The 26,656-nt window shown below is 42.9% G+C and overlaps 1 protein-coding gene across 2 annotated transcripts; it reads left to right on the top strand.

The window, feature by feature from the left end:
- Nucleotides 1-249: 249 nt before the first annotated feature.
- On the top strand, nucleotides 250-25,884 carry IL1R2 (interleukin 1 receptor type 2). Of its 2 annotated transcripts, none has more exons than XM_084512346.1 (9): nucleotides 250-293; nucleotides 15,951-16,081; nucleotides 16,194-16,452; nucleotides 18,765-18,939; nucleotides 20,027-20,201; nucleotides 20,859-20,924; nucleotides 21,863-21,998; nucleotides 24,115-24,260; nucleotides 25,584-25,884. In XM_084512346.1, exons 2-9 carry the CDS (start codon nucleotides 16,003-16,005, stop codon nucleotides 25,709-25,711), a joined length of 1,164 nt encoding a protein of 387 aa, XP_084368472.1. In that variant the 5' UTR covers nucleotides 250-293; nucleotides 15,951-16,002; the 3' UTR covers nucleotides 25,712-25,884. The 2 variants fall into 2 exon arrangements, with proteins under 2 accessions (XP_084368472.1, XP_084368471.1); XM_084512345.1 differs by lacking the exon at nucleotides 250-293 and adding an exon at nucleotides 14,272-14,378.
- Nucleotides 25,885-26,656: the final 772 nt, after the last annotated feature.

Genomic DNA, 26,656 nt, shown 5'->3' with positions numbered 1-26,656 from the left:
TTGTCCTGGAAGGACCATTGAGGTTGCTGCTGTACTGAGACTTTGACAATTAACTCAGGTAAACTCCTAATAAATGAAATGTAGTGATCACCTTACTATATGTTTTTAAGACATATCGTGTCAGAAAATCTCAGGAGAGAACTGTTAGCCATGCAAACACACCTGTGGCTCCCTGGTAAATCTCACATTTACCCCATCTTGTCTTTAAAGCACAGGTGTAACCAGGTAAGGGATTGGAGGGCTATCAAAACCTGCAGAAGCTGGCAGGGAACAGCCTCTAAAGGAGATGCTGGGTAAGACTGTAGATGTACTTTTAGTTTCTCCTTTATATTCTTATTTTTGTCCTCTCAGTTTTTTAAGAATTATAATTATTCTTTTTAAATCAAAGGTTTTGTCTCAGTGCTATCATATAAATGTGTTATGAACCCATTTTGGTCACCTTGTTAAGAGGTTAAAATTCTCACTTCACTACATTTGAAAGACTCAGACTACTTCAGCTGAGCATGATTTAAGCGTCAGGTCAACCCATTTTGGAATAGCATGATGTCTAATTCTGTTGAGGAGAGCAGGCAGGCTCTTGATGCACTGACTGGGTATGTTGTTGACAGAATAATATGGTACCCAATCACTTGCTTTGGCTGAATGCTTGGTAATTGTGTTTCTTCCTGATGTAAAACAGAGGGTTTGTAATCCATTTTGCTATCACTTACCAGAGGAGGTCTCCCTGAGCTACAATGATTTTGTATTGTGTTCTCTGCTAAGTCCCTATCTCCAGGCATAGTAACTAGCATGCCTATCATTTCTCAAGTACTGTAAAAATACAAGCATATGATTTCAAAAGTTAATTTTAAAATAGCCCAAGTGTAAATGTCACTTTTTTTTCCCCACATAGATATGCTGCACTTTTAGAATTGCTTTTATTTTTATAGTTATTTTTATAGTTTTTTATTTTATTGCTTTAAAATTATTGCTAACCTTTATTATTACATTTTAAAAACACTTTAGATGTTGCTGAAAAATGAAAATGCTGCCTTAAATGAACCTTGTTTTAGAAATCTAGGCTCTTCCTCATTGTAATAATAGGTCTGAACTGCCTAAGCCACACAAAAAGAACTGGACTTGAGGAGCAAAACTGCTTGGTCTTGGTTGTCCAAGGATTCCTCCACTGGCTGGGATACATCTTTCTGAGGCAGATTCAGATGTTTTCATTCCCCAGTTTTGAGGTTGTTTGTGCCAAGTGTGTCAGTTTGGGTGATCCCTGTTTAACCTTTTTTCACAAAGGTGGGTGGGTATGTGGTACACAAATGGACTTTTTTCCCCTTCAGTTTGTGCTCATGGGTTGTGACTCAATGAAATCGATGGCCTGAATCTTATCTGTTTGATCACTGTTGGGAATTATTTTTTTAAAGAAGTGATGCTTTTGAGAGATATTTAAAGAAAGCATGGCATCCTTGAAGTGAACAGTGCGTGATATGAGAAAGGAGAGAAGGGAACAAGCATCTAAAAACAGAGCTTGTTAAGTTAGCTGTGTAAGTGGCATTATGCACAAACAGATGGGAGCCAGCTGTCTTTCTGGTAGGAACTGAGACATACTGTATGAACTGGGGAATGAAAATGTACATTAACTGAGCACTGCTAACCTGCAGAATGAAAAAGATCTGTAAAAACCTTCATGAAACCTAGATGATTTTTTTTTTTCTGAAATAATTATGGCCATATTTGATGTAAGGTGTATTTTTTTTTTTTAATTAAGAAAAATATTCTTGTTTGAATAATAATTCAAATAGAAAAATATTTCACCTTGTCAGCAGTCAGTCTCTAGAGCTGCTGAAAAACCTCTAGATACATGATAAAATGAATATTTATTGTGTATCGCATATGGATAAAGGAATTGTTATTTCTGGAGCCAGGATAAAGGATACATGGCTTCTTTTTGTTGAAATGTTGATTAAATCTTTCACGAAAAGACAACTGGCAGTGGATCAAAAAGAAGTTCAATGCTGGCCATTAGAATGTCTTTGTTTTGTATCACAAACACAAACTTGATGAAGTGGAGAGAAGGGTAGATGTTAAAAAAAAAAAAAAAAAAAAGTGAAGAGCCAGGGCTGAAAGGAGAAGTAGGTTAAATACTGAAATGACCAATTGCTCCGTGTGAGTGCTTTTCCAGCTTCTTTTTCTTCTGTGCTGGAGCTCATATTAGAGTTAGATTTGTTCTGGTAGGATGCACAAGGTCATTGATTCAATATCCATAACTTTAGGAGCAGGAGTCATTAGAGAGCAGGATGTTCTTTCAACTCCAGCTGCTGGAAGGAAATATTATATAGGAAACTTGGTGTATAATTTTATCAATAATAATAAATAACTGAAGGTATCAATGATATCTTTTTATTTATGTTGAAATGATCCTGCTGCCATCTACCTTGGCTGACAAGAGTTCTGGGTCATATTTAGGGTAATGATAGGGTCTCTGCAATCCACATTAAATCTCATGGCTCTCAGTACTTCTGTGCAGATGCAGTAATGACTGAGGTCATAAAAAGGAAACACTTCCAAAATCCACCAAGATTGGAGAAATGTGGCTTAGAAGCATCCCACAGTGTGGAACGAGTTCCCTGCTCTTGGCTTGGACTGGCGCACACTTCGTTGGGTTAGAAACTGGCTGGATAGCTGGGCCCAAAGAGTCGTGGTGAATGGAGTCAAGTCCAGTTGGAGGCCAGTCACTAGTGGCATTCCCCAGGGCTCAGTGCTGGGGCCGATCCTCTTTAATATCTTCATCGATGATCTGGACGAGGGCATCGAGTGCACCCTCAGTAAGTTCGCAGATGACACCAAGCTAGGTGTGTGTGTCAACCTGCTTGAGGGTAGGAAGGCTCTGCAGGAGGATCTGGATAGGCTGCACCGATGGGCTGAGGTCAACTGCATGAAGTTCAACAAGGCCAAGTGCTGGGTCCTGCACCTGGGGCACAACAACCCCAAGCAGAGCTACAGGCTGGGAGAGGAATGGTTGGAGAGCTGCCAGGCAGAGAAGGACCTGGGAGTGATGGTTGATAGTCGGCTGAATATGAGCCAGCAGTGTGCTCAGGTGGCCAAGAAGGCCAACGGCATCCTGGCTTGCATAAGAAGCAGTGTGACCAGCAGGGCTAGGGAGGTGATCGTCCCCCTGTACTCAGCTCTGGTGAGGCCGCACCTCGAGTACTGTGTTCAGTTTTGGGCCCCTCGCTACAAGAAGGACATCAAGGTGCTTGAGCGAGTCCAGAGAAGGGCGACGAAGCTGGTGAGGGGCCTGGAGAACAAGTCGTATGAGGAGCAGCTGAGGGAGCTGGGCTTGTTCAGCCTGGAGAAAAGGAGGCTCAGGGGTGACCTTATTGCTCTCTACAGATACCTTAAAGGAGGCTGTAGCGAGGTGGGGGTTGGTCTGTTCTCCCACATGCCTGGTGACAGGACGAGGGGGAATGGGCTTAAGTTGAGCCAGGGGAGTTTTAGGCTGGATGTTAGGAAGAACTTCTTTACCGAAAGGGTTGTTAGACACTGGAACAGGCTGCCCAGGGAAGTGGTGGAGTCACCATCTCTGGAAGTCTTTAAAAGACGTTTAGATGTAGAGCTTAGGGATATGGTTTAGTGGGAACTGTTAGCGTTAGGTCAGAGGTTGGACTCGATGATCTTGAGGTCTCTTCCAACCTAGAAATTCTGTGATTCTGTGATTTGTTAGGGGGGAAAACATGCAGATGATGCTAGTCATAATAGAAGTCCTACAGAATGTAATATTTATTTAAAAAAAAAAAAAAAAAAAAAAAAAAAAAAAGAACATATACATCAACAGCCAACATTAAACTTTAAGACATGAGTTGTTATAACAGCTATTTGGCCTGATATCTTCCAGGACATATTTCAAGAGGTAAATCCGCATTGTCCTCAGGTGCTTTCCTGTCACCTTGTTCTTCAGCACTGCTGATTTGCCTTGGTAGAAAATTGGATCGTGTCAACAGGGTAAGCTTTTCATTGCCAAGTGAGCAGCAAACTTGTCAGAGTTGGGTTTGTAAAGAGGAAGTGAGTTCGAGCCTCTTGGTGTGTGGCAATTCTTCCGGAACAAGGCAGGTTACACGCAATCTGGGATGGCCCCGTGGAAAGCAAATCAATGAATACTTGCACGGAGACGTTGCCTAAGTAAACACAGTCACAGGGTCTTATTTCACAAGAATTTCTTCCTATTACTTGAGTAGTAATAGGATGCTTTTTGTAAAATGAACTCTGGGCACCTTACCTCTACCTTGTTCACCTAGAAAACCTACAACTTTATGACCCACAGTGCAAAGCATCAGGTTTTGCTCGAAGTGGATGCAGGGGTTGAACTGTTTTCAACCATGAGGTTGCCCTTGGGTGCACTTTTACATTTTCAGCTGCGTATTTGTGCCAGAGCTCCCTACGGTTGCGTGAGCAGTGCACGTACAGTACGTGCTGTTCTGCAATCGGTGTCCATAGGCTTCGTTTCACCCTGTACGTCCCGCATGAATTCCGATTGCCTGTAAGTGCCACGAGTTCTGGTCAGCCAACTTGTCATGTATTTCTTCAGAGCTGTCCTGAATGTTTTCAGTAAACACGCACATATTTTGTACAGTGCCGTAGGATGTCTTGGACCCATCACTGTCTTTCCTGCACTCCACTGCTACTGCAAATGGGTGCCTTTTTAAAATGCTGCCTCAATGCATGGAAAAAACCTTGATGTACTTTGTAGTCATTGCAGTCAGGCAAATAAATGGGGTGAGAAGCTGAATCTGAGGGTAATGAGAAAGATGTAAGCAATCAATCAGAGCTAATCCTACCTCTAGAGAAGGGTCAACCAGCAGTGCCCAGCTAGCGGTCAGGGGGGACAGTGTCAGAAGGATGGGGTGGCAGGGAAAGACCTTCATTACATCAAACCACACTTGCCTCAGGTTGTGGGAAGCCCTTGTTGCAATGGCCTGACAATATGAGAACCCCTGGCTGTGGACTTTGCTCTTTGCCACCTTGCTGTCTGTTGTTTGTTAACCCACTTGGTGAATGATGATGATGATACATGATGGCTAATGTGCAATGCCACCATAAAGTGCCTTTGCCCAGTAGTAAGACTAAGAGGCAAACGGGAAGTTGTTAGTGACTAGGCATGGCTGGACTGCTGGGGCTGGGTTCAACAAGTGCTGGGTTCAACAAGTAGGAAGGGAACAGAGGGCATGAGAAAATATTGTTACAGTCCTTTTTAAGTTCATATTATGCATGCAAAAACTCTGGTGATCCTACATCAAGAGGGGTATAAAATTATAAAATGTACGCAAATGGGCAGCAGAAGTGACAGAGGACCAGGAGCTGCATCCCTCTATGGCAAGGTTACATACTTTATAGCACAGCAAAGAACTGGCAGCTGGAGGGTATGGTTGTGGCCAAAAGTCTGGGGTAGTATGGAAAAGGCAGATAGGGAATGGGTGATTGCTGATCCTCACACTCCCAGCTCTAGAAGACATCCCCTGAAATTATCAAAGAGTAGGTTTAAAATGCACAAGAAGTAGTATTATTATTCTGTCAAGAATATATTTAAACCACAGAACCCATTGCCATAGGGTGTGGTAGGGACTGAATGTATTCATGGATTCAAGAAATTCCTGGAAACCAGCTGGCTTTGGGAACAGCCCTTTCTGGAAGCCCTGAAAGCCCTTAATTGCTGGTTGCCAGCAAATACAAGGGTGAAAGTCATGCTAGACCTGCTGTGTTCTTACATCTCCTTAAACATCTGCAGCAAGTTACTATGAAGATCAGACAGTGTGCTACACAGACTTTCAGTATGACCAATGACTGCTGTGATATTCCTATGGTTTTAGACTCCCCAGATGGCACGAATATTTCTCTGTGATGCTGTAAGCCCTGAGCTGTGGCTGTTGGATGGCCTGTGAAGGGTCATAACCATCTTTAGTGGTATAGGATAATTAAATCCAGCATCTCAATGTACGATCTGGTTATAGCAGCCTGGGCATGACTGATGGGGCACTGGGAGGAGGATGGAGGTCTGCAGAGGACAGAGAGGTGTTGAAGAGAGCAGGCTGAGACATGGAGAAAAACACCTGTCAGAGGCCACAGGGACACTTGTGTCCTGTCTAGGAAAACCTGTTTTTGAAATGGGCTTGATAATATGAATAAAATACTACAGGATTTGCAGATGCTGCATTTTGTTTGTTGACTATGGAGCAGCTGAACTCAAAACAACTCAAGGTTACCCACCACAGATCCTGAGTCAGGCTTAAGGCTTGCTGAAAGCACAGTCTCCTTAGTTCATTATTTCTCTTCTGCCTGAACATCTGATGAAAACCTCTCTTACAAAAACATCCAGGTTGACACATTAGAAGAATCCTTTCTTCAAGGTACTGTTTCTTCATCTTCTCAGAAAGCTCAGCCTCAAGGGACAGTTCTGCCAGGCACTTTTCTTTATTACTTTACAGGGTTTTGAAATGTTCATTGAAGTGGGCTGTTAAAACTGGTGGCTGCTTGTATTGTTAAGAAAACATTGCACATCTCCCTTTGGCAGACTACAGTGCCAGAAAATTTCATACCTCTCTGCTGTTTCACCAAGACTTCATAAATAAATTTTGATTTGAGGATATACTAGAAAATTACTGTCTTCTGCTATAGTAGCGATGCTAGGAAGTGAAGAAGAAAATTAGCCCTAAGAGACAAATGATTTGAGCAAGCTCTTGAGAGTGGCATCTTGGATCTGATGGCTCCATGAGAGCCCAGTTAGAGGGGCCTGGCTACTTGTAGCTAGCAGGTTGAGGGAGGTGATTTTCCCTCTCTACTCTGCTCTTGTGAGGCACCACATGGAGTGCTGCATTCAGCTCTGGAGAGCCCAGCACAAGAAGGACATGGAAGTATTAGATCGAGACCAGAGAAGGGCCACGAGGATAATCGGGTGGCTGGAGCAGCTCTCCTATGAAAAGAGGCTGATCTTTGTGGCTGTTCAGTCAGGAGAAGAGAAGGCTCTGGGGAGACCTCACTGCAGCCTTCCAGTACCTAAAGAGGGCCTACAGGAAAGCTGGGGAGGGACTCTTTGTCAGGGGATGTAGTGATAGGGCAAGGGGTAATGGTTTTAATCTAAAAGAGGTTAGATTTAGATAGGTATTATGAAGAAATTCTTCCCTATGAGGGTGGTGAGGCCCTGGCACAGGCTGCCCAGAGAAGCTGTGGATGCCCCATCCCTGGAGGTGTTCAAGGCCAGGCTGGATGGGGCTGTGGGCAATCTGGTCTGGTAGGAGGTGTCCCTGCCCATGGCAGGGGGTTGGAACTGGATCAACTTTAAGGTCCTTTCCAACCCCAAATGTTCTGTGATTCTGTGTTTTTACTGAAATTTTAATGTAGAATTATGTAAAGAAAATATGTTTTAACGTAGTCTTCAGGCTTTCACTATGCATTTAAACATCAACAAAACACTGTTAATTGTGTTATAATAACAACCTTTTTTTTTTTTTTTTTTTTTTTTTTCTGGCTGGTGTTTTGCTGTAAAATAGTTTTAAGTTTCTCCAAACACTTGCCAGTTTGCCTCAAACAGTCAGATTAGTTGGGAGTTCCTGGGAAAGCACAGCCAGCATCCTGTGGCGGGTTCACCTTGCATGGCACTGTGACAAGCAGAGACAGAAATCCTGTGGGGCTTTCATTTCCACCCTTCTTTTGGGGATCTTTGCACGTGGAATGCAACCCTTCCCTCTCAGCAGGTGGCAGCCTCTGTATTTCTCCATGCATGGGTATGTATATTTCCCTAAATATATATATATTTATCTTTCTCTTGATCTTTGTATGGAGGGAAAGAGATCTTCTGAGTCTAAAAATTACCATTGGAGTGCCAAGGAGTATGTGCTTTTTTACCAAGACTCTTTCAGGATTTCTTCTGGATCTTTTAACATCCATCAAGAGCCTGTGGCTGAGAGCTGTGTCCTTGCCATGCAGAGCTGGCCAGTTGCAACTTTAGGGGAGCCCACAATGGTTAAAGTTTCCAAACAGCACTGTCATATATAATGGCATTACATGGTTAAATTCAGTTCCCCATTTTTGTTTTGTTCCCGTAACTATGTTATCAAGCCAAGATCTGTATCAATTATTCATACACTCTGCTGGAAGCCACTCTCCCTGGCAAGACTATTCACGAGAACTTGTACTTTAATCAAAACAGTGATCTGTAAAGGTCCTGACATTTTTGAGCTTTCCATGAAGACATAAGGAATGGCTCAACACTTCTGAGAAGGTCAGGTTAGATGACTTGTCCTTAAAGAAAATGCAGGTTTCTGCTAGGTCCCCATTATAATAACTGCCCCTGAGGGAGCAGATCCTGGAAGCTACAGCCAGGAGGACCAACAGGGATCTCAGTTTTGCAGGGAGGCTCTGAATCAAGGGATGTTCTGGAGGGAAAACAAACAAACAAACACACTGCCACACCCCACATATAGCATAAAATATTGTCTTGATTTTCCATGTGTAAAATCCTCACTAAGTCTTTAAAAATAGTTGCTGAAATGACAACTTCCCTTTTCAGCTGCTGCAGAACATGCTGGAGAAGGCCTTAGCTCAGTGCAGTTGAACTATGAAATCATCCTTAAATTAATTTTGGTGCCCCTAGTATGTTTATACTCTTCTCATGTAGTCAACCATCGTCAATACAACAGAACCCTCCAAGATCAACCGATGATAGCTGTTTTTATGAAAACAAATTTGTTCATTAACCTGAATTAATGATACAAAATCTTTTTTTATTTGGTTCTTGGCTGTGTACACACACCAATGGGACAGATGAAAATCTGCAAGCAAATGTGATCTTGCAGCATCACTTTGGCTTGCTTTTGCATTTCTTCTTCAGAAGCGCAGTGGTGATCTTGGGATTTGCTCTTTTTCTTCTGAATTGACTTGATTTCTCCCATATTCAAATACTCTGATTTTTTTTTTCTCCACTTGAGAATCATCTATTTATGTTATTCATTTATTTGCAACCCTTTTTTTTCCATGATATCACCAATCCAGAATAAGTTTCTCGTTTCATTTTTCTCTCAAGCAGCTCTTGCTGTCAGTCAGAATTGCTGACCATCGTGACATTAAACACAGGACAAGTACTGAGCAAAAATGCAAAACACAACTGAAACTTTGGCGCATTTATTTCCCTATCATCTGCATTTTCTTTTGTTTTGCACTGTGACACCCCACCCCAGTCCCACAGAACATTTTGTGAATGAATTGCACATTCTTTCTGTGGAGCAGGAAAGAAATATCATGGGTAACTGTACCCACTAAGAGTATTTCATCTTTTGTGCTTCTTAAAACAAGTGTGTAAACTATACTTGTGTGTCAGAAGGATATTAAAACTACAAGATTTACTGTCTGCATTAAATAAATGACTTCATCTCCTGGGTGAGACAAAGATTTCATTCAGGAACATGTAATAAAAAAAGAATGGTTACTATTACCCTCTGAGTGCACCTACAGTAACCACTACTACAGATCAACACCAGCTCAATTTTTCCCTACTCTTAGAATATATGTTTGTCATTGTTTTTCAGAGCTAAAATGACTTTTTTACCAATTAAATTTAAATACAGCCAACAAGAACAGTAATCATGAACAAAAAGCTCCGTCATCTGGTTTTCTTTGCTTCGCTTCTCAAGTTCATTGTTTTCTGGATTGACTGCTTGAAGCAGCCACCATAACTGATTTAGAAATCTTATTCTATTCCTGTTGTTCTGGCTCTTGTAACTCTACATGACTTCATGCTCCTCATCTGGTCACACTTCATCCCCTGCCTGCTGTTACCATGGGCTTTTCATAACCAGTGCCACGTATTTAAATCCCTATACAGTTTTCACATGCAAGTCCACAGAGTGCATTATGTTACTTCATACATAAAAAACTGTTTGTGATTGCAAGCATCACATTTTGGAAGTGGAGGGGAAAAAAAGCTGCTCAGCAATCTCAGGTTTGCTTTTGCTAGCTTTCAAACCACGTTCCCTACTGACTCACTGCCTGTGGTCTGAGATGATGCCACAGCTGTGGGAAGTGTCTGCTCGCTGCTTTCCTTGGCATCGTTTGCTCATGCTGGTCAGCCCCAACACGGTGAGTGGCCATGCCTGTGCTGCAGCTTTACTTAAAGCCTCACACAGAGACGTGGTAGGAAATGTATGCTATAGGTTTGCTCCATCCAAGCAGTGATGGCTTGGGAAAATGCTCGAGCAGAGCTGGCAGTTGTGGTCCACCTGCCTCGTCAGCAATCAGCTGCAGAAATGCAGAGAAGTACACATACATCTGTGCTTGGATGGCCCCACTGATTTCACTTGCTGCACTGGTGAAACTGCCCTTTGACAGTCCATGAACATGGTTCAGCATACCTATATGCAATTTTATCCATGGGAAAAGGAAGTAAAGGGCCTTTTTTTCCCCACTCTTATTCTAATGTTTGAGCGGCTTTCAGATGTGGTGATGGTGAAACTGTCACTACTTAGCAATTTAGATTACCATCTCCATTCAGGTGCACAGGAACAGAGACAGCACTTCACTTCTTCAGCTCCCATCAACCTCAGTTTTGCAACAATCCACCTTCCCTGCTTGCCTGCATTGTGCCGTATGTCATGTAGACCATGACCAAGGATGGTTTTCTCCCATAAATAAAAAGCCAGCAAACCCCACTTTTTTAGCAATCCTTTCTTTATTTCATTATCCTATAGCTGACAATCTAATCTGCTGCTGGCAGCCTGTGTGCTGCACTAGTGGGCAGGACAAAGACTTTCCCATGTCCCAGAAGGGGCCTGCAAACACGGGTGTGATGTGCACAGTGAAGAGCATGGCTGAAGCAGGTAGAGGCTTCTCAGACATCTTCCTCTGTTGGCTTAGACTCCATTTGAGGGCAGAGGAAGCACTGGAGAGGATAAACACAGCCTTCTGTTGCTTGAAGGCCCTCTGGATTATTTCTGCTGACTCTGGGCCTCTCTAGCCCTCACTTAGCCCCTTGCAGCCTGTTGACTTCTACAGTAAGGGTCCCCTCCTCCTCCCTTCCCCTTCCAGCCCTTGCCTGTGTAATCAGTCTTCGCAGCCTGTCGGGTTGCTTTTGCAGTGAAAGGAGCTGTTGAAAGCTTAGGAGCCCATGGGGCAGCAGGGAGGCAGCCTGCAACCAAGCTGTCACTTCTCTAGCGAAGCAAGCACCCCCTCATGACAGCGTGTTTGTTTCTTGGCCCATCTCTCCCTGTTTCTCCCATATACCAAATACAACTGGTATGTGACAGCACTTATTTCTCTGGAAAAGCATACGAATTCCTGTATTCTTGGCATCCGTTGCACATCAGGCTAGTCCCTCTGCTCAGTCTTACTCTTTCTGTCCCTTTTATTTGGTGTTTCTCAGAGCTAGATAGTTTTTCTTGCCTCTCCATTTCAGAGCTCCCCAAGAGCCCATCTGGGAGCTATGCACAAGGACATTATAAATTATTAAAACCAGGTCTGCCCATATCAATAAGCCCAAGAGCATGTGTTGTTGGTGCAATAGCTGTGGTTTACTTCGCATCTTCTTGCCAGTTAGCTTTCAACATTCAATATTTCTTAACGTCTTGCCACCTTATTCTTATGTGAACAAGAGAAATTTTCTCCTATTTTTAATCATATGAAGCTGGCTCAGCCAAACTGAGTAACAGAACTAATTAGCAAAATCCATGTGAGTGCAGTCTCTGGATGCCAAACAGCATCAACCAGGGAGCAATTTGGATGAGTTCCCCCAGGAAAGATAGCAGAACCTGGGAGTCCTTTGTACAGATGGTCTTATCCCCACTCCATGACACATGATTTTCTATTTCCCCTTCCATGAACTACAGATTATGAACAGACACACCTTGTTTGTGAAGGCCTTTTGAAACCCCTGTTGGAAGGGACTGCTAGAATGCCAAATATTATTTGAGATTTTGGGTTATTTTGTTGGGATGTCCTAAGAGATTCTGTGATTCTGTGAAGAGAGAAAAATCCACCCATGAGCAGCAAAGGTATCTGCGTGCAACCCTGGTGTGGGAAACAGCTCTCCAGTGAGATGAGCAATGAGTGAGACATATGGGGAATAGCCTGGTCTTCAAGTCAGGAATTTCACAGCTCTGCTCCGGCATCTTGAGCAGTATAAATGAATCATCTGCACAGCGAAACCACAGAACGACACCAGCTTCCCTAAAAGTGCCTCTATATATATAGCTGCTGGACTTGCACATTTTTGTTTATAAATACTCAGTAATAACTGACCACAAAGTGACATGGTCTTCTCAGCAGACAGCCCCTAAAAACATGCATTTCTTCCTGAGCTGTAGGAAACCAGGCTGTTGCACTTCCAGATGTAATATTTTGACTTAAAATCCTGGTAGTGGTGTGTGTGATCACAGTGTTTTATGGGAAAAAAAGACAGCTAAGATAGAGCTCTTCCGAAGAAATTTAGTTAAAATTGGAAAAAAATTGGAAAAAAAAAAAGGAAGTTGAAAAAATATTATCTGGCAACCACACCATTACTCTGTAGATACTTGGTTTTAGTCTAGTTTTTTAAAAGGAGGATAGCACATATCATTACATTATAAACTCACTTTGAATCTTGTAGCCCACTTCATGTTTTCAGAGCATCTGAATTTGTAGAAGTGTGAGGGAAATTGGTTGGCCGTGAGGGGAGGCCATAAGGGGAGAGCTGAAAGGGCTGCAGTGGAGGGGTTTGTGTGTGTGCTAAGGACACATATCTCCAGAAGAGCTAGCGATGCTCATTCTGCTGCTCGCTGAACAGCTTGCGATCAGATGGCTTCATTCAATGAATGCAATGAATGTGTTTGCAGCAGTTGGTAGGTGTGATCGTTTTGAAGTCATTTAACCTCATTTCCTGCAGTTTTGCTCTTTTTGAGCCTGGTAAATGTCTGAGTTTATGTGCTGGCATCTTGTTTGGCACCTGTGGCCAGGGTTGCCATTCGAGATTCCCACCTCCCTTGCGTATGTGAAAAGACTGTCACAGAGAAGTAGAGCTTAGACATCGGATAACATTGGTCACCTTATCTGATTGTTCTTCTGTCTGGCATATGACACATCCCCAAAGACTGCAGTATGTCAATAGGTGTCATCAGCTATATGCTTCTTCTCCCTGTGGAAAATGGCAGCATGGTCTCAAAAACTGGCAATTTTCCCTCTCTTAAACAACATTCTAAGGTTTCCAGTATAAATGAGGATGACAGTAGTTAAATAAAGAGTTCACAAATTATGTTAGGGATAAATTAATAAATGGTACATGAAGGATTTGTATCTCCTTACTGCAATCAATGGTTGCATTGCTTCTGTTTCTGAGTCACTACTCGGTTAGTGGCAGCACCACGAAGCCTTAACCTCAAGCTGTGATCCTGGCGCTCCAGACTAGGGCTTCTTGTCTGAGGTTTGTGAAGTCCTGGGGAGGAGGCATTTTTGTGAGGTCTGTTGGCAGGGAGCTGCATGCCAAGGCCAGTACTGGGAGTTCAGCAGGACACCACACAGTGCCTTCCTGGGCTAGCAGTGACGTGGTGCATGACAGCCGGTCCCTGAGGGACAAAGAGACTGGAAGAAGTCCTGGATTGGCCGCAGGAGGCATCACATGTCAGGGCAAGGCACGGGAAAAACTGACTTGTGGTCCTGCTCCAGACTGAAGTCCTTCACATGACTGCCCTCTTCTAGACAGGCAGAGGTCAACATTACCACAGTTGAAAACCCATTTTTTCACCCTTCTGCTTGTGAGCCTGGAGACCGTAGCCTGCTTGCATCAGTTAATTCCTTACACCCCACCATAAAGATGGCCTTCATGCAAAGCATGAAACTGAGATGGTTGTCATGGAAGGAAAGAGGAATAAACCTATTTGTGATTCACAGGCTATATGAGGAATCACAAAAGAGGAAAAACCTGCCATATTGTCCACACAAAAACTCACCAAACACATTATGTGAAGAGTGCAATTGTTCAGCTGCTGACTATGCTGCAGGACACTGTCTGTCACCCATGAGAAAGTTTGGGTTTAGGTAGAGCGTAAAATAGTCATGTGAAGACACGAGTGCATGTAAACTGCCATTCGTCAGAAAAAGGGAAATTTAGTCATATATTTAGCAGTCATTTCCCCTTTTTTGGGAAACCCAAATGCATATTTTTGCTCTCTCCCTGTCTCTATTTCTCTCATCCTCACTCTACGGAAGGAAAGAAAGGTGGGTCTAAAATGTCATTTGGTTTTGACACAAATTTGATTGGGCAACGAGCGATAAATTTCCGCTGTCTGTTGGGCTAAGCTCTATATAAGGCTCTTACCAGCAATTTTCATTGTTACATCTTTTCACGAGAGACTAATGGGTGAAAGGATGCAGAACCACAGGTAAGTGAAGCTTATAGACATCTGGGAATGAAAGCTATCCCTAAAAACCTTAGGGTGTGCAGGGGCTTACAGAAAATGCTAGATACTACACTGAAGGGACTGGAAACCTCTGAACAAAAATAACCAGGTATTTTCATCAGGCAAAGGATCCGAAGAGATCCTTTTACAGGGTATTACATGTGAACCATTGGCCCATTGGCACTGTTAATGCAGCAAAGGAAGACACTAGCTCCTGATCCAGGCATAGTCATGGAAGGGGATACTGCTCCATGCCAAACGCTTGCATGTATCATGGTATGGGAGCCGACCTGTGGTTATGAAACTGTATTTGTTGAGCAAGAGGTTGGCTGTGTAGTACTGTAAAGATGACAATAAGCTAGAGATAAGTAATTACAGTCAGACTATCAGGTGTCAGGTAAATTTAGCCATTAGAACATGGAGAAATTTGGATTAAAAACACATAAATATGAGCATGATGGGAGAGTGTTTGCAAGTAAGTACCTGTGAATAGGAATGAATTATACTGGTCGAAATACATTTTTGGTCTTGGATAAAACTTGAAGCAGTTGTCTAGTCATTTCGTATCCATCTAATGGGACAGTCTTAGCGTTAGACTAATATTAAATGTATGTAATTTGCATTTCTGTACACAATATGGAAAAAGTATGCATTATGTATGTGTACTGTATTTATGTATGTACACAAATACTTATGTACAGCATAAACTGATGCCTATCTATAGCAAATGTAATGCATTTCTGAATGTTGTACACAGAGATAATATGTGATCAGTTGACTGAGCAACAGCAGTTGAAATCTTATGGCAGACAATAGTGGCCAGTGATGTACACAGATGCCTGCTTGCCTGTCCAGGTCAATACAGATGATAGCTAATGAATGACCAGCAGCAGATAGTTCTGTTTTCAGAGATGGTTGTGGTGTCTATACTCTGTACTCACTTGTGTACCAACTGCAAGGTGGCTGTGCATGAGTCAAAGTTGTTGTTGCCCCATTTGCTGGGGACACGGAGAGTTTGGCTCTGGTTATAGCAAGGTTTTGTGCTTTCTAGCCTATTTTGGTAGCCATAGTGGGGAAGATGGAGTCACACAGGATTTAATTAAGGCATACAGCCTTGGCAGAAAACTGAAGGGAATGCTTAGAGACCTAAATCTCTGCTGCATCTTCTTTCCTGGGCTTACCCAAACAAGCTACACTACAGCCAACTTGAAGTGGCTGGCCCATGCCTCCATCATGTCTCATTGCTAAATACACAGAGCTGTATTTCTCTACCCTGAGCTATTGCACCAAACAAAACAAAGCAAAACAAACACATGGGGACAGCAGCATCTTGTGGCATGTTGTTTGCATCTCCCAGAGTGAAAGGAAAATGACAGAAGTGTTTGTGCCAAGCCAGATGCCAAGCCATAATTTGGGGGTGAAGAAGCCCATCTGTTCCCTAAGGAGAACCAAAGATCACAAGGCCTGGTGTTTGGAATAGGGGAATTAACTCTGCTAGTGTTAATGTTGAGTATTTTAATTGTATCTTTTGTCTCCTAATAAACTTGCCTTCAGATTTCAAGACACTTTCCCTCGGTCTTCTCCTTCCCATTTCCTCTGGGAAAAAATGCATGGGCTCTTCTTTGTCCTGCTTACATGCACAGTGGGTGCCTCTGCTTTCAGGCTCCAGCAAGGGAAAAGCACGGGTAAGGGCATGTTCCTTTTTTATTATTATTATTTTTATTTCTTGTCTCCCTCTCCCCTCTTTTTTAATGCGCCTGGCCAGCAGTAATGATAAAATGTTTCTGATTTATATAGAAAACTGCCCAGATCACATCATCTCTTTCCAACACTACTATGAACTGCATGGAGAACCTGTGGTTCTGAAATGCCCTTCCCCCAGATACAAACATCTGGATTTTTCTTCCTTGACCCATAATATCACATGGTACAAAAATGATTCAAAAACCATGATATCAGGAAGAGGTGAAGATCCAAGAATCTGGGCAAAAGGAGACGCACTCTGGTTTTTACCAGCAAGGCAAGAAGACTCAGGAGTGTATGTCTGTACGAGAAGGTAGGTACTTAAAAGAAAATTCAGTGTACATAAAAGGTGACTGTATCTAAAATATATTAGCTTGCTTCTAATCTTGATTTATCTTCAGAGTGGGTTTGGATAAGATCATTTCCTCACCAACTTTAATAGAGAAAATACATGGGAAGTTAGAACCTTTAAATATGGTGTGTCTCCTCTATGTATATATAGAAATCTTGATGCGTCATGACACTATTGTTACTCTACGATCTCACAAGGAAATAGTGTACATGAGAGTTTGCTCTAGCTTATTTTTAAGTCAGTCAGGGATGCAGCAAGCACGGGTGTGCAGCAGACAGGGAACACTGCAGAATACAAGCCGTACATCACAGCTTTAGAGAAGCAGACAGTATTGTTTGCGGTTTGGATTACATTACAAAGCATATACCAAGAGAGAGTGGCTCTGAGGTGTCTTCCTTTTTCCCTGTTCCTTTCCGCTGATCTTTACTTTTCTTCTTTTGCACATTTTAAAGCAGAATTTGTTTGCTTTGGCTTTGCTGGAAGATGTCTCTTGAGACCCAGTGTGTATTTACTGGGCTGGTACCAGACCTGTGATAATACAGGCTTGCAGCCAAGGCTATTTTCAGGCTTACTGGTCATTTTTTTTCTGAGAGTTTATGGTCTGACAGCCTGCTGTACAGTTTCAAAAGAGGAACAAGGATCTGGACTTGTGGCAGACTGAGGAAGGCAAAAACCACCAGTGCCATTCAGGCCTGAAATCCAAGAAGGCGCCTGGGTCCTTGCCCTCCTTCCAGTCCACCTCCCTCGCTGTGGGGCCCATGAGGTCTATACCTGTCTGCACATCCCAGCACCTGGAGCTGCCTCTGCAGAGCTCATTTTCCTTGCAGAACAGCAGGCAGAAAGCAAATTAATAAATCACGTTCAACTTATTAGGCTGGCCTTTCTATGTGTTAGCAGGGAACGCAATGGTGGGGCAGGAGAGAAGACTTCAGTAGTGCAGCCAGCATTAGAAAAGGCTGTAAATATGGAAGTCATGCAAATTCTGCTTTTTATCCTGTTTTTGGACACTCCTGCCTCAGTTCCTCAATGCCTCTAAATGTGGCAGTGTTACTGCCAGCTATAGCAAAATGCTGTGAAACCTGTTTGAGAAAGATATGCAGGGGCTGAGTGCATAGCTTCATTGTTAGCATTATTACAGGATTAATGGAGTACAAAAAAAAAAAAAATGTACTTCCTTCTCATATGATCCCATAAGGAAATGAAAACATGTCTTCAGCAGTCTGTGAAATGAGGCTGGAAGCAAAGTATCACAGATCTCTTAGTTTGCTGAGAAAGAACTTGGGATTTGTTCATTCCACTGGTCCCAGTGCCATAGGGGCAGTGTGAGCCCATCAGCCCACAGACACATGCCTAGTTTTGCTGGCCCCTTCAGGGGCTGAGCTCTGCCCTGGGGGAAGACAGAAGCAGGCTTTCACAGGCTGGAGAGAACACAGCTCAGGCATCAGCCTCCCCTAAGTTATTTGTCCATTTTGGTCCTCCTTGTGACTGGAAGCGATTGCTACTTGGGGCTGGGAAGAAAAGCTAGATACTGTGCAACTCTCAGGCCTTCTTTTCTATGTAGACCAATATGTACTCACAGAAATGCCTACCAGCTGTACAATAGTAACTGCAGATGTATTTTAATACATGCTTTAAACTTTTTATTTCTTCCTTACGTTGCAATCGTTAGGGTTTTCACAGTCAAGAGCTCTTCCAAGGAAATGGGTGGAGGGTTCGTGACACACTTGCCACTATTCAGATGGACACGTTGCCCCTCTGTGCAAAATCAAAGCCATGGCTTTAGCCTGAGGGTGTGCAGCAAACTTTGTGTACAAATAAGAAAAGAAAGCTTGGAACTCTGAGGCAGACATGTGTCAGCAATATGTTTAGATCGTGCCCAAAACAAGTACCAGTGATTCTTCAGGATCCCTCCTGGTATGATCTCTGTCTTGGCCTCCTAGAACGGGCTAAGGAGGGAAACAGAGCTGGGAGGAATGAAACACAGACCAGAGGCTGTGTATCAAGGGATGGATGGCTGTGGAAGTGAGGGCACCTCTCAGACCAGGCCGGGTGGTCTCCTCAGGTCTGGAAAGACAGGTGTAGAGAGGAACACCCTGATCCAGCTCACACCCACTCAATTACCAGAAAGAGTCTCAATGCCTGCTCTCACTGGCTTCAAACCAGCTTGAGCACATGGCTGCCAGCTTTCAAGCTCACTTGCCATGGATCTGAAGGGTGTCATTTGGGCTCCCTTGTCACCTGCGGGTGCTCACATCTCCCCGCTCTGCCCGCAGGAACAACTCCTACTGTGCCGAGGTGTCCATCCACCTCACCGTTGTGGAGAAGACAGCTGCTCGAGACATCGCTTATATGCAGGTCCTCTTCACTTTTACCTCTGGAAAGATTGTTTGCCCTGACCTGTGGGAGTTTACATTGAATATAACCAGTCTGGAGCTCAAGTGGTACAAGGTAGAACTTTAAACTTCTCTTCATGCAAAGCCTAATCTCATCCCTTTTGTAAACAAACACTTATCTCTGCTTTCTGTTTCTCCTGAACTCCATGTTGTTAAAGTCACAAGCGTTTTTATGTCACAGCATAATATAATGAAGATTACAACATGTGGAGGTGCTGGAAAGAGATTGAATCAAAGTTTACAGTGGTCTCTTGCCTATCTTGCTAGTCCAGGGCTTTTCAAGTAGGAAATCCTGGTTTTGCCTTTAATGTTAAATTAAACTGACCATCCTCAGCTCTCCACTGCACAGCATGGGAGTCTTGTTATATTTTCCCCATACCTTGGTTTAGCTTTTATTTACACTCCCACTATGACCATATGCTCTGCCTCTTGCTGCTATCCTTCTTAACACAGGATGTCATTCCTCTGCTGGTTTCACACAGCCATGCCTATGGTGTGATAAATACCATGCCAGCAAAGTGGCTCTGCTCAGGTTTTCCTTCAGGAGCAGGCTATAACTGACGTACCTATGCGAAAGTCCTTCCCCACAATGTGCTTCATGCAACAACTGTCAGAAAGAGCTATCCTGCCTTCGCTGAGAAAGAACATAGCTGCTCTTAGCTGGGCTCCAGCCCTTGTGTGAGTGTTAGTGATACAGAGCAAAAATTTTTCACGGTTTCTGAGATTGTGTAGGGTCAGTAATAGTGTGGTGAAAGCCTGTGTGATTACTAGAATCTATCTGTCTTAGAAGAGTGCCTTAGAATATTATTCTTATAAGGACATGTATGGAAAATAATAGCAGGAAAACCTTCCTGTTTACACAAAACTTATTTTTCTTAGAAGAATTTCTTAGTTGATTATTCATAAGAGGACTCAGGAAATATCCTGGTATATTTTTTCCATCTTAAAATGTGGCTTTACTGAAAAGTTTTACACGCCTATTATAGCTATATTAAAATAGCAATTCTTCATACCTCATAGAATGCCCCAGACCATTTTGAAGAGGGATGTACATTTGAACAACCTGATTTGTAGTGGGAAAGCGGAGCTGGGTGTAACCACACCTACTGGGGACATAATACCTGTTGTTGCCATTTCTCCAGGATGCTCTACCTTTGGAAGACAACAGTGAAAAATTTGTGTTTCTGAAAGGCTCGAATTCCCTGATCTTCACTTCTGTATTGCCAACAGACTCTGGCTACTACACCTGCAAGATGTCTTTCCCGTACGAAGGCGTAACGTACGAGATCACCAGAACAATCCAGCTGCAGACAGTGGGTAAATACTGACCCCCTCCCAAAAGAGCACCGCGCTGAAGAAAGCTCTTTGCCACAGCTCATTGCTAGTGAAGCTCAGGAGGGGAGCTTGCATCCAGCCCCTTGGTGCTGCCAGGAGGAGAGAACAGGGGTGCCTGCTTTGGGAGGTGATGCAGCAATTTCTCATAGCACATCTGGCACATCTGGCACAGCTGTGCAGTTAGTCGCAGCGCTCGCCCTGCCTTCGGCAGCAGCCTTGCAGGAGGCAAAACCCATCCCTCGACGTCCTAGGGTGCGGGAGGTCACTGTGCATGACTCTGGGGAGCTTGGGGGAGAAAAGAGCCTCCGTCCTGGCTGGGGCTGGGGGAAGGCCGCTGCTTCGCACCGCCCGGCGGGCAGCAGAGGGCGGCCGTGCGACAGCGACGCGGGCGGCATCCTCCGGGCTCGCCAAGGCTTCTGCCTAAATCCGCTCCTCCGGGCTCCAAAGGGACATCACAGAGTCACTAAGGTTGGAAAAGACCTCCAGTTCACCTGATCCAACCGTCCCCCTACCACCAATATCACCACTAACCCACATCCAACCCCTCTGGGTGATGGAGTGCTGCTTTCCACCGGTCCGGGCAATGACCAGATTTTCCCTGGTGCTAGCACTGACTCTCTGTTCTCTCTCTCTGTATAGAACAAGAAAAGAGAATTACCCCCATAATCGTGTATCCAACTCAAAAGACAACATCAGCTGCTCTTGGTAAGGCTCAGCACTATTTTCGGGAACATCTAATGAGAGGAAAATTAGAGGAGGTTCCTTTACAGTCCAATTTGTTGGCATTTATTATTATAGTTCTTTTGATACTGGTTATGTCAGTTGAGAGGCAGCTTCTCACGATTCCCTCAAACAGCTCTAGGTCTTCCAGTGGCTTTGAATGAGCCACCAACTCTTTTGGGAGGAGATATTTTTAATTGCTTCTTAATGTTTCAATTGGACAGTTGTCATCGGTTAGAAAGTACCTTGACAGAAACTCATTTTTTTCTTTGAAGATCGTGTTATGACTGTGCATTTCTGTTGCCTTTCCTCATTTTAGAGAAGAGCAGGTATATTTTACACTAAGCTCTTTTAACGTGGATGCTCTACACACAGTGTTCTTAAATTTAAATGCCACTTTTTTTTTTTTTTTTTTTTTTTCTGTTAATGTACCATTAAGTCATTTTTTTTGCCTATCTGCTCCACAGAGCATATTATATCCCTCCGATCACCATCAGTATAATAACAATATTGTATAAATATTGAGCCACGCATTTTCCATATAAAATAGCTATGCACTAGTGTGAAGGATTTTTATCCTTAGCTCAGAGTAGCAATAATTATAGAAAAATTCTGAATTTTTGTATCATCACTTTGGCTCTAGAGGTTCCATCTTGAACTGAATGTCCTTGCCTGCAGCACCTCCAAGGGAGGTTGCACTGCTGCTTAGTGCACTTGCTCCAGAGCAGTAAATCGCACTGTGCCCTTTTTGCCTCCTAAGGAATACATCTAAATCAAAAACAATCTGGGGCTTAACTTCAGTTTTGAATGTAGCAGTGCTTGACATGTGTGGGAGCTTGATCTCCCACCAGAGATGTTGTTTTTCACTGAGAGAAGGTAGTTCTCAACATGTATCTGAGTGCTTTTTAATCTTTCACCAACAGGCTCCAAGATGACTCTCCCTTGTAAAGTATTTGCTGGACCTAGCAGGCATGTCTATACTGACGTGGAATGGTTAGCAAATGACACCATCATTGATGTGGTTTACAAGCAAAACAGAGTTACAGAGGGAGAACGACAGTAAGTCAGACTAAAGTGTTTTCTTGTGGTTGTTATCTTAACCTGCAGTGTTACACTGGCTCTTAGATGAATGCCAGGTAATGAAATGGGGTATGGAGAGTCCAAAAGTAAAAGTCAGAGCTAAGAAAACACACAATCAAACAAAAAGCCAAAACATACCAAGCAGAATGATTTTATTATTTTTTTTTTAATCTCTGGATTTCATTCCTGTTATACTGTAAATGACCCAGCTCAGAGCCTTACACTTGAAGCACAGTTTCATGGGCAGCTGAGCTGATGTAAGAGCAGACTGCAGCGGAAAGCAATGGGCCTTGATCCTTCCCTGTGCTTCTCTTATCACTCTCCTTGCCCTGTGCCAAGGAAATGCCACCATGCATTCACCCACACTATCTATGGCGTTCATCAGATACTTCACTGAGCCTCTGAATACACTGAGATAACAGAAAGCTACCCAATGTTTTTTGCCTTTTATGTTATTTTTTTAAATTGTTATTTTAATTATTGTTGGTTTTCCCCTTAGGGTTGTTGTTTTTCATGTCAGTGACTTAAAATTTAAACTGACTCACTGAGATGCCCAGGGAGTGCTAGAGCTGGCGCCAGGGAAGCACCAGGGGGGATGCTGGTGGGAGGGAAGGCAGGATATCCCACATCCTCTTGCCCTGATCCATTGTCTCTCCCCATCTTGAGATGTTTTCTGAGTTGCCTCATAGTTGCATGCCTCAAGGCTTCTGCATTTTGCCTGTGCTGTTAGTGGCCAAACAGGTCCCTCACCAGCTATGACCTTCCAAAACAGCTCCTGGCTAGAGATTAAGACTTATTATGTGGCAGAGACCATTGATGACAGGGTCTGGGGATGTGACATCCATGTTCTGAGGGACAAGAGTGTTTAACAGTTATGGATGTGGGCTGTTTGCAGCCATGCGGCTTCAGTGCCAGATAAGAACCTGGCCGTGCTGAGTTTATTGCACAGTTAGACCCAGAGGTAACATGATAGCTCAGCTGGGTTCCTGAGTCTTTCTGTGTTTTGGTATTCCCCCCAGCTTGATTTAGACCATTCATTCATAATGTTGTTTACATGAGTGAGAGAATTTAAATGCATTGTCAAGTGACATAAGACATTATGTGGAACAGCTAGAGTCTCTTCAGGATTTAGAATAGAGCAGCACACGTGCTTTCGTACTTAGACTTTTATTACTATTACTATCACCACCACTACTAATAATATTACTAATGTAACTATTAAATATTACTACATAGTTGCACATGGAAAGAGGCAATGCCATCTCAGGGTCACACAGTGCCCATGGTGTGTGAGATGTCCCAGCTCTGCTGGAAGCCCTCAGAAGGGCAGCAAGTCATATCAGGTCAAATACCACAGGGAAAACGTATTTCCCACAGAAATTTGTGGCAAAGCACTCACTGCCATGTTGCTACCTTCCTGCGGTACTGACCCCGGAGAAGTCCATTGCTGCAATACATAGCAGACTCATGAACAAGTCATTGCAAAGCAGCTGGACAGCTTCTCCAACAGTGACTAAAAGGTATCAAGAGACAGTATTTGCACCTAGAAAACCACTTTTAAATAGTTGCACTCATGAAACAATCAGGTTAAAGTCAGCTGGAAAATTTCTAGGCAGTTCCTTGTACTGAAATCTAGATTTGAGGTGAATGATAAGCAGGTATGGTGGCTCAGTTTGCTAAGTGAGTGTTTCCGGATTTATGTTCTCCGTGTGTACTCTTCCAGCTGATAGTAACAATTAGTCTCAGAAACTAATAGATGGTCAGAAGCAAGGAACTAGATCCTTCCATGATCCTCTGTGGGGAGCTCAGTTATACACAACTCTCTCTGCATTTCTTCCCTCCCTTTTCTTTATTTCTTGCAAGACAAATAAAGATCTTAGAGAAAAAGAATATTCTGGAGTGCAGCAAGGGTACTGAGAGGAACGGAGACTCAAAGAGCTGGCAGAACTGGTCTGGAAGCCACAGGTGTCCTGTAATGCAAAGAGGCTAGTCAGAGATGAGCAAATATCCAATGCATTTCCTTGCAATATGCTGTTAGAAAGAACATATCAGAGAGAGAAAATGAATTGACACGTGACTTTTCTTTTTCTTTCAGAGAAACCACAGAAAATGGTGAGAACTTCATTGAAGTGCCACTGATTTTTGAATCTGTCGAAGAAGTGGATTTTTATACAGACTTTAAGTGTCTGGCACAGAACAGATATGGATCCCAAGTACTGCCAACAAGGGTCAAGCAGGAAGGTAATGAGCTTGACTGCTTATTTGGGGGACAAACATTCTATAATTGTTATGGTTATTCTAAAACTGAATTATCATCAAAGTCGTTTACACTTTCCAAGTTAGTATTGAACTGGATTATTACCTGGGAAAAACTGATTGCCTCTTTCAATTGTAGACCTAGCATGCACAGTGTTTTAGAATAGTCTGTTCACAATGAACACATCTTGTGGGCTGATTATTGACATTTTCCACAAGCGAAAAGATCTGTGCTGGTATATATCTGTTCATTGGCTAGGGCTCAAATTTAGATATGCTTTGTGAAATGATGGCTCCAGTGAGACTACTGGCAAACTCTCATCGGGTGTAACGGGGCCAGATCAACCCCAGCTCCTCAGAAAGTAGGAAAAAAAAAGACAATAGCAGAATAAAGATCAGAGTGTTCCTTCTCCTTGTGCACAGACTGTTGCCAAAATAACAAGAGGTGTAAATTATGGTGGGTGTTGTTATTTTGGCTTCTAGCAATGGGAAGAGAAGCCCTACACTTAGCGCATTTAATGTTGCAGTGCGATAGACCACTGGCTAAGAAGCAGCTGTAAAAACAATGTGAAGCAATGCTAATTGTTTCTTTGCGTGACGTTGATGAATCACCAAAGTTTGCTCATATAATCTTAGAAAGGAACATGAACATTTACAGTCTTCATTATGAGTTATAGCTCATGACTCACTCTAGCATCCTATGATGAGGGGTTTGTACTCATTTAGCTAGATGATGTGCTGCTCGTGTCTTCTGTGAGCTATACAGGTATTGCTAAAGGGGAGGCAGTCCATGAACTGGTGTAGGCCAGCATAATCCAAAATGGTCTGGACAGATGCTTGTCTTGGAAGCTAGGTGTATTTTGGGAAGAAGCTCACAGTCTTGGCTTGATCATTAGTAATTTATCGGGTGGTCTGTATGAGAAAATTCTTCATAGCGCTTGAGAGCAGACTAGCTGTTATGTACTCCCTTTCCATGTGGTGCCTTTATTTCCTGCTTGGATTGTCGCTGTGTTAACTGAATTAAGATGGAAAGCACGTAGCCACTCTGAGCAGGGGCTGGGAAGAGCCACATGTACACAGGAGGACTGAACTTTAAATTCTCACCCTCTATTGTTTTCCAATATTTTCCTCCCACCTCGACAAACCCATTTCCCAGAGCACTGAATCAATAGACCTGTTCCTTTTGCAAGTGGTCAACCCTGCTGGAAGGTTAATTTGCAGACATCCTTTTTATGTGATTTCTCCTCTTCCTCCTTGAACGTAGAGAATTATATTTTCTGACAATATTTCATTTCTTTACTTTTCCAGCTGTTGGCTTGTCCTGGTACATTGCAGTGATTCCAGTCGCATTGGCCTGTGTCATCTTAGGGGCGATATGTGTACACAAGTGCTGGAAGAAGAGAGCTGATAAAGGATACATGATAGCAAAGGTTTAAGATCTGCTTTATTCTCCAACTGCCAACAGTGAAAAATTCAGCCTGGCTGACTTCCACTTGAGACTCAGAGAGATGTTTCAGGCTAGACGTACTGCTTTCTCACCGGATGGATGTATATCAGCTTTTTTCTTCTTCTTCATGTCTTCCATGATCTGAATAAATTAGAAATACAAGTTTGTGTAAAATGCTGCCTAGATGCAGGAAACTCTCTTCTATTATTTTGCACCTAGGCTGTGGTTTGTAGCATTTTGAAACATGGTGTCCCAGGTACGTGCCCTTGTTATGAGAAGAATGGTAAGAAAAAAGAGATGGTCTCACCCTTTGTAAATTCAATAGCCTTATCCTTTGAAAGAAGGCAAAACAAAACAAAACAACTAGAACCTAAAAAACAGAAACTAAGAAAGCTTGCTCCAGAAGAGCTATTCCACGCCAGAGTGATAAGAATTTTCCTTGTGCACCCAAACTCAATTTATGTTTCTTCAGTCTACAAAACAGCTGTTTTTTTTTTTTTTTTTTTTTTTTTTCCATTTTCCAGAGCCAAATTCAGTTGTCATGACAACGGTACTTCTATGAACTTTTCCACAGAAAATCTCTCTCTCCCTCTTTTTTTTTTTTTTTTTTTTTTTAACCACTTGGATTATTCCTTGCTTAAATGGGTGTTTTCAGAATATCCCTCTCCCAGAGATAACTACCTCAGCGTAACAGATAATTGTACACTGGAGAATTTGTTTCTGTTTTTTTCTACAAACATCTCATGGCTACAGAACTGTAGGCAGCTGTAACATGTTGTTATCTTTGCCAAGAAAATATTTTGGAGGATGTTTTAGTGTTTTGAAAGTCATTTGACTAGTAGTAATAAAATTTTATTCCTGGAAGTGATTCAACAGATTACCAGTAATAAGATACAGTCTTGCCCTTCTGTGCTTCTAACTTTTATTGCTGGAT

The sequence above is a fragment of the Aythya ferina genome (genome assembly GCF_964211825.1).
Source record: "Aythya ferina genome assembly, chromosome: 1".
NCBI lineage: Eukaryota > Metazoa > Chordata > Aves > Anseriformes > Anatidae > Aythya > Aythya ferina.
Note: the sequence above shows the minus strand (reverse complement) of the source record. Positions and strands in the feature narration are given on the sequence as shown.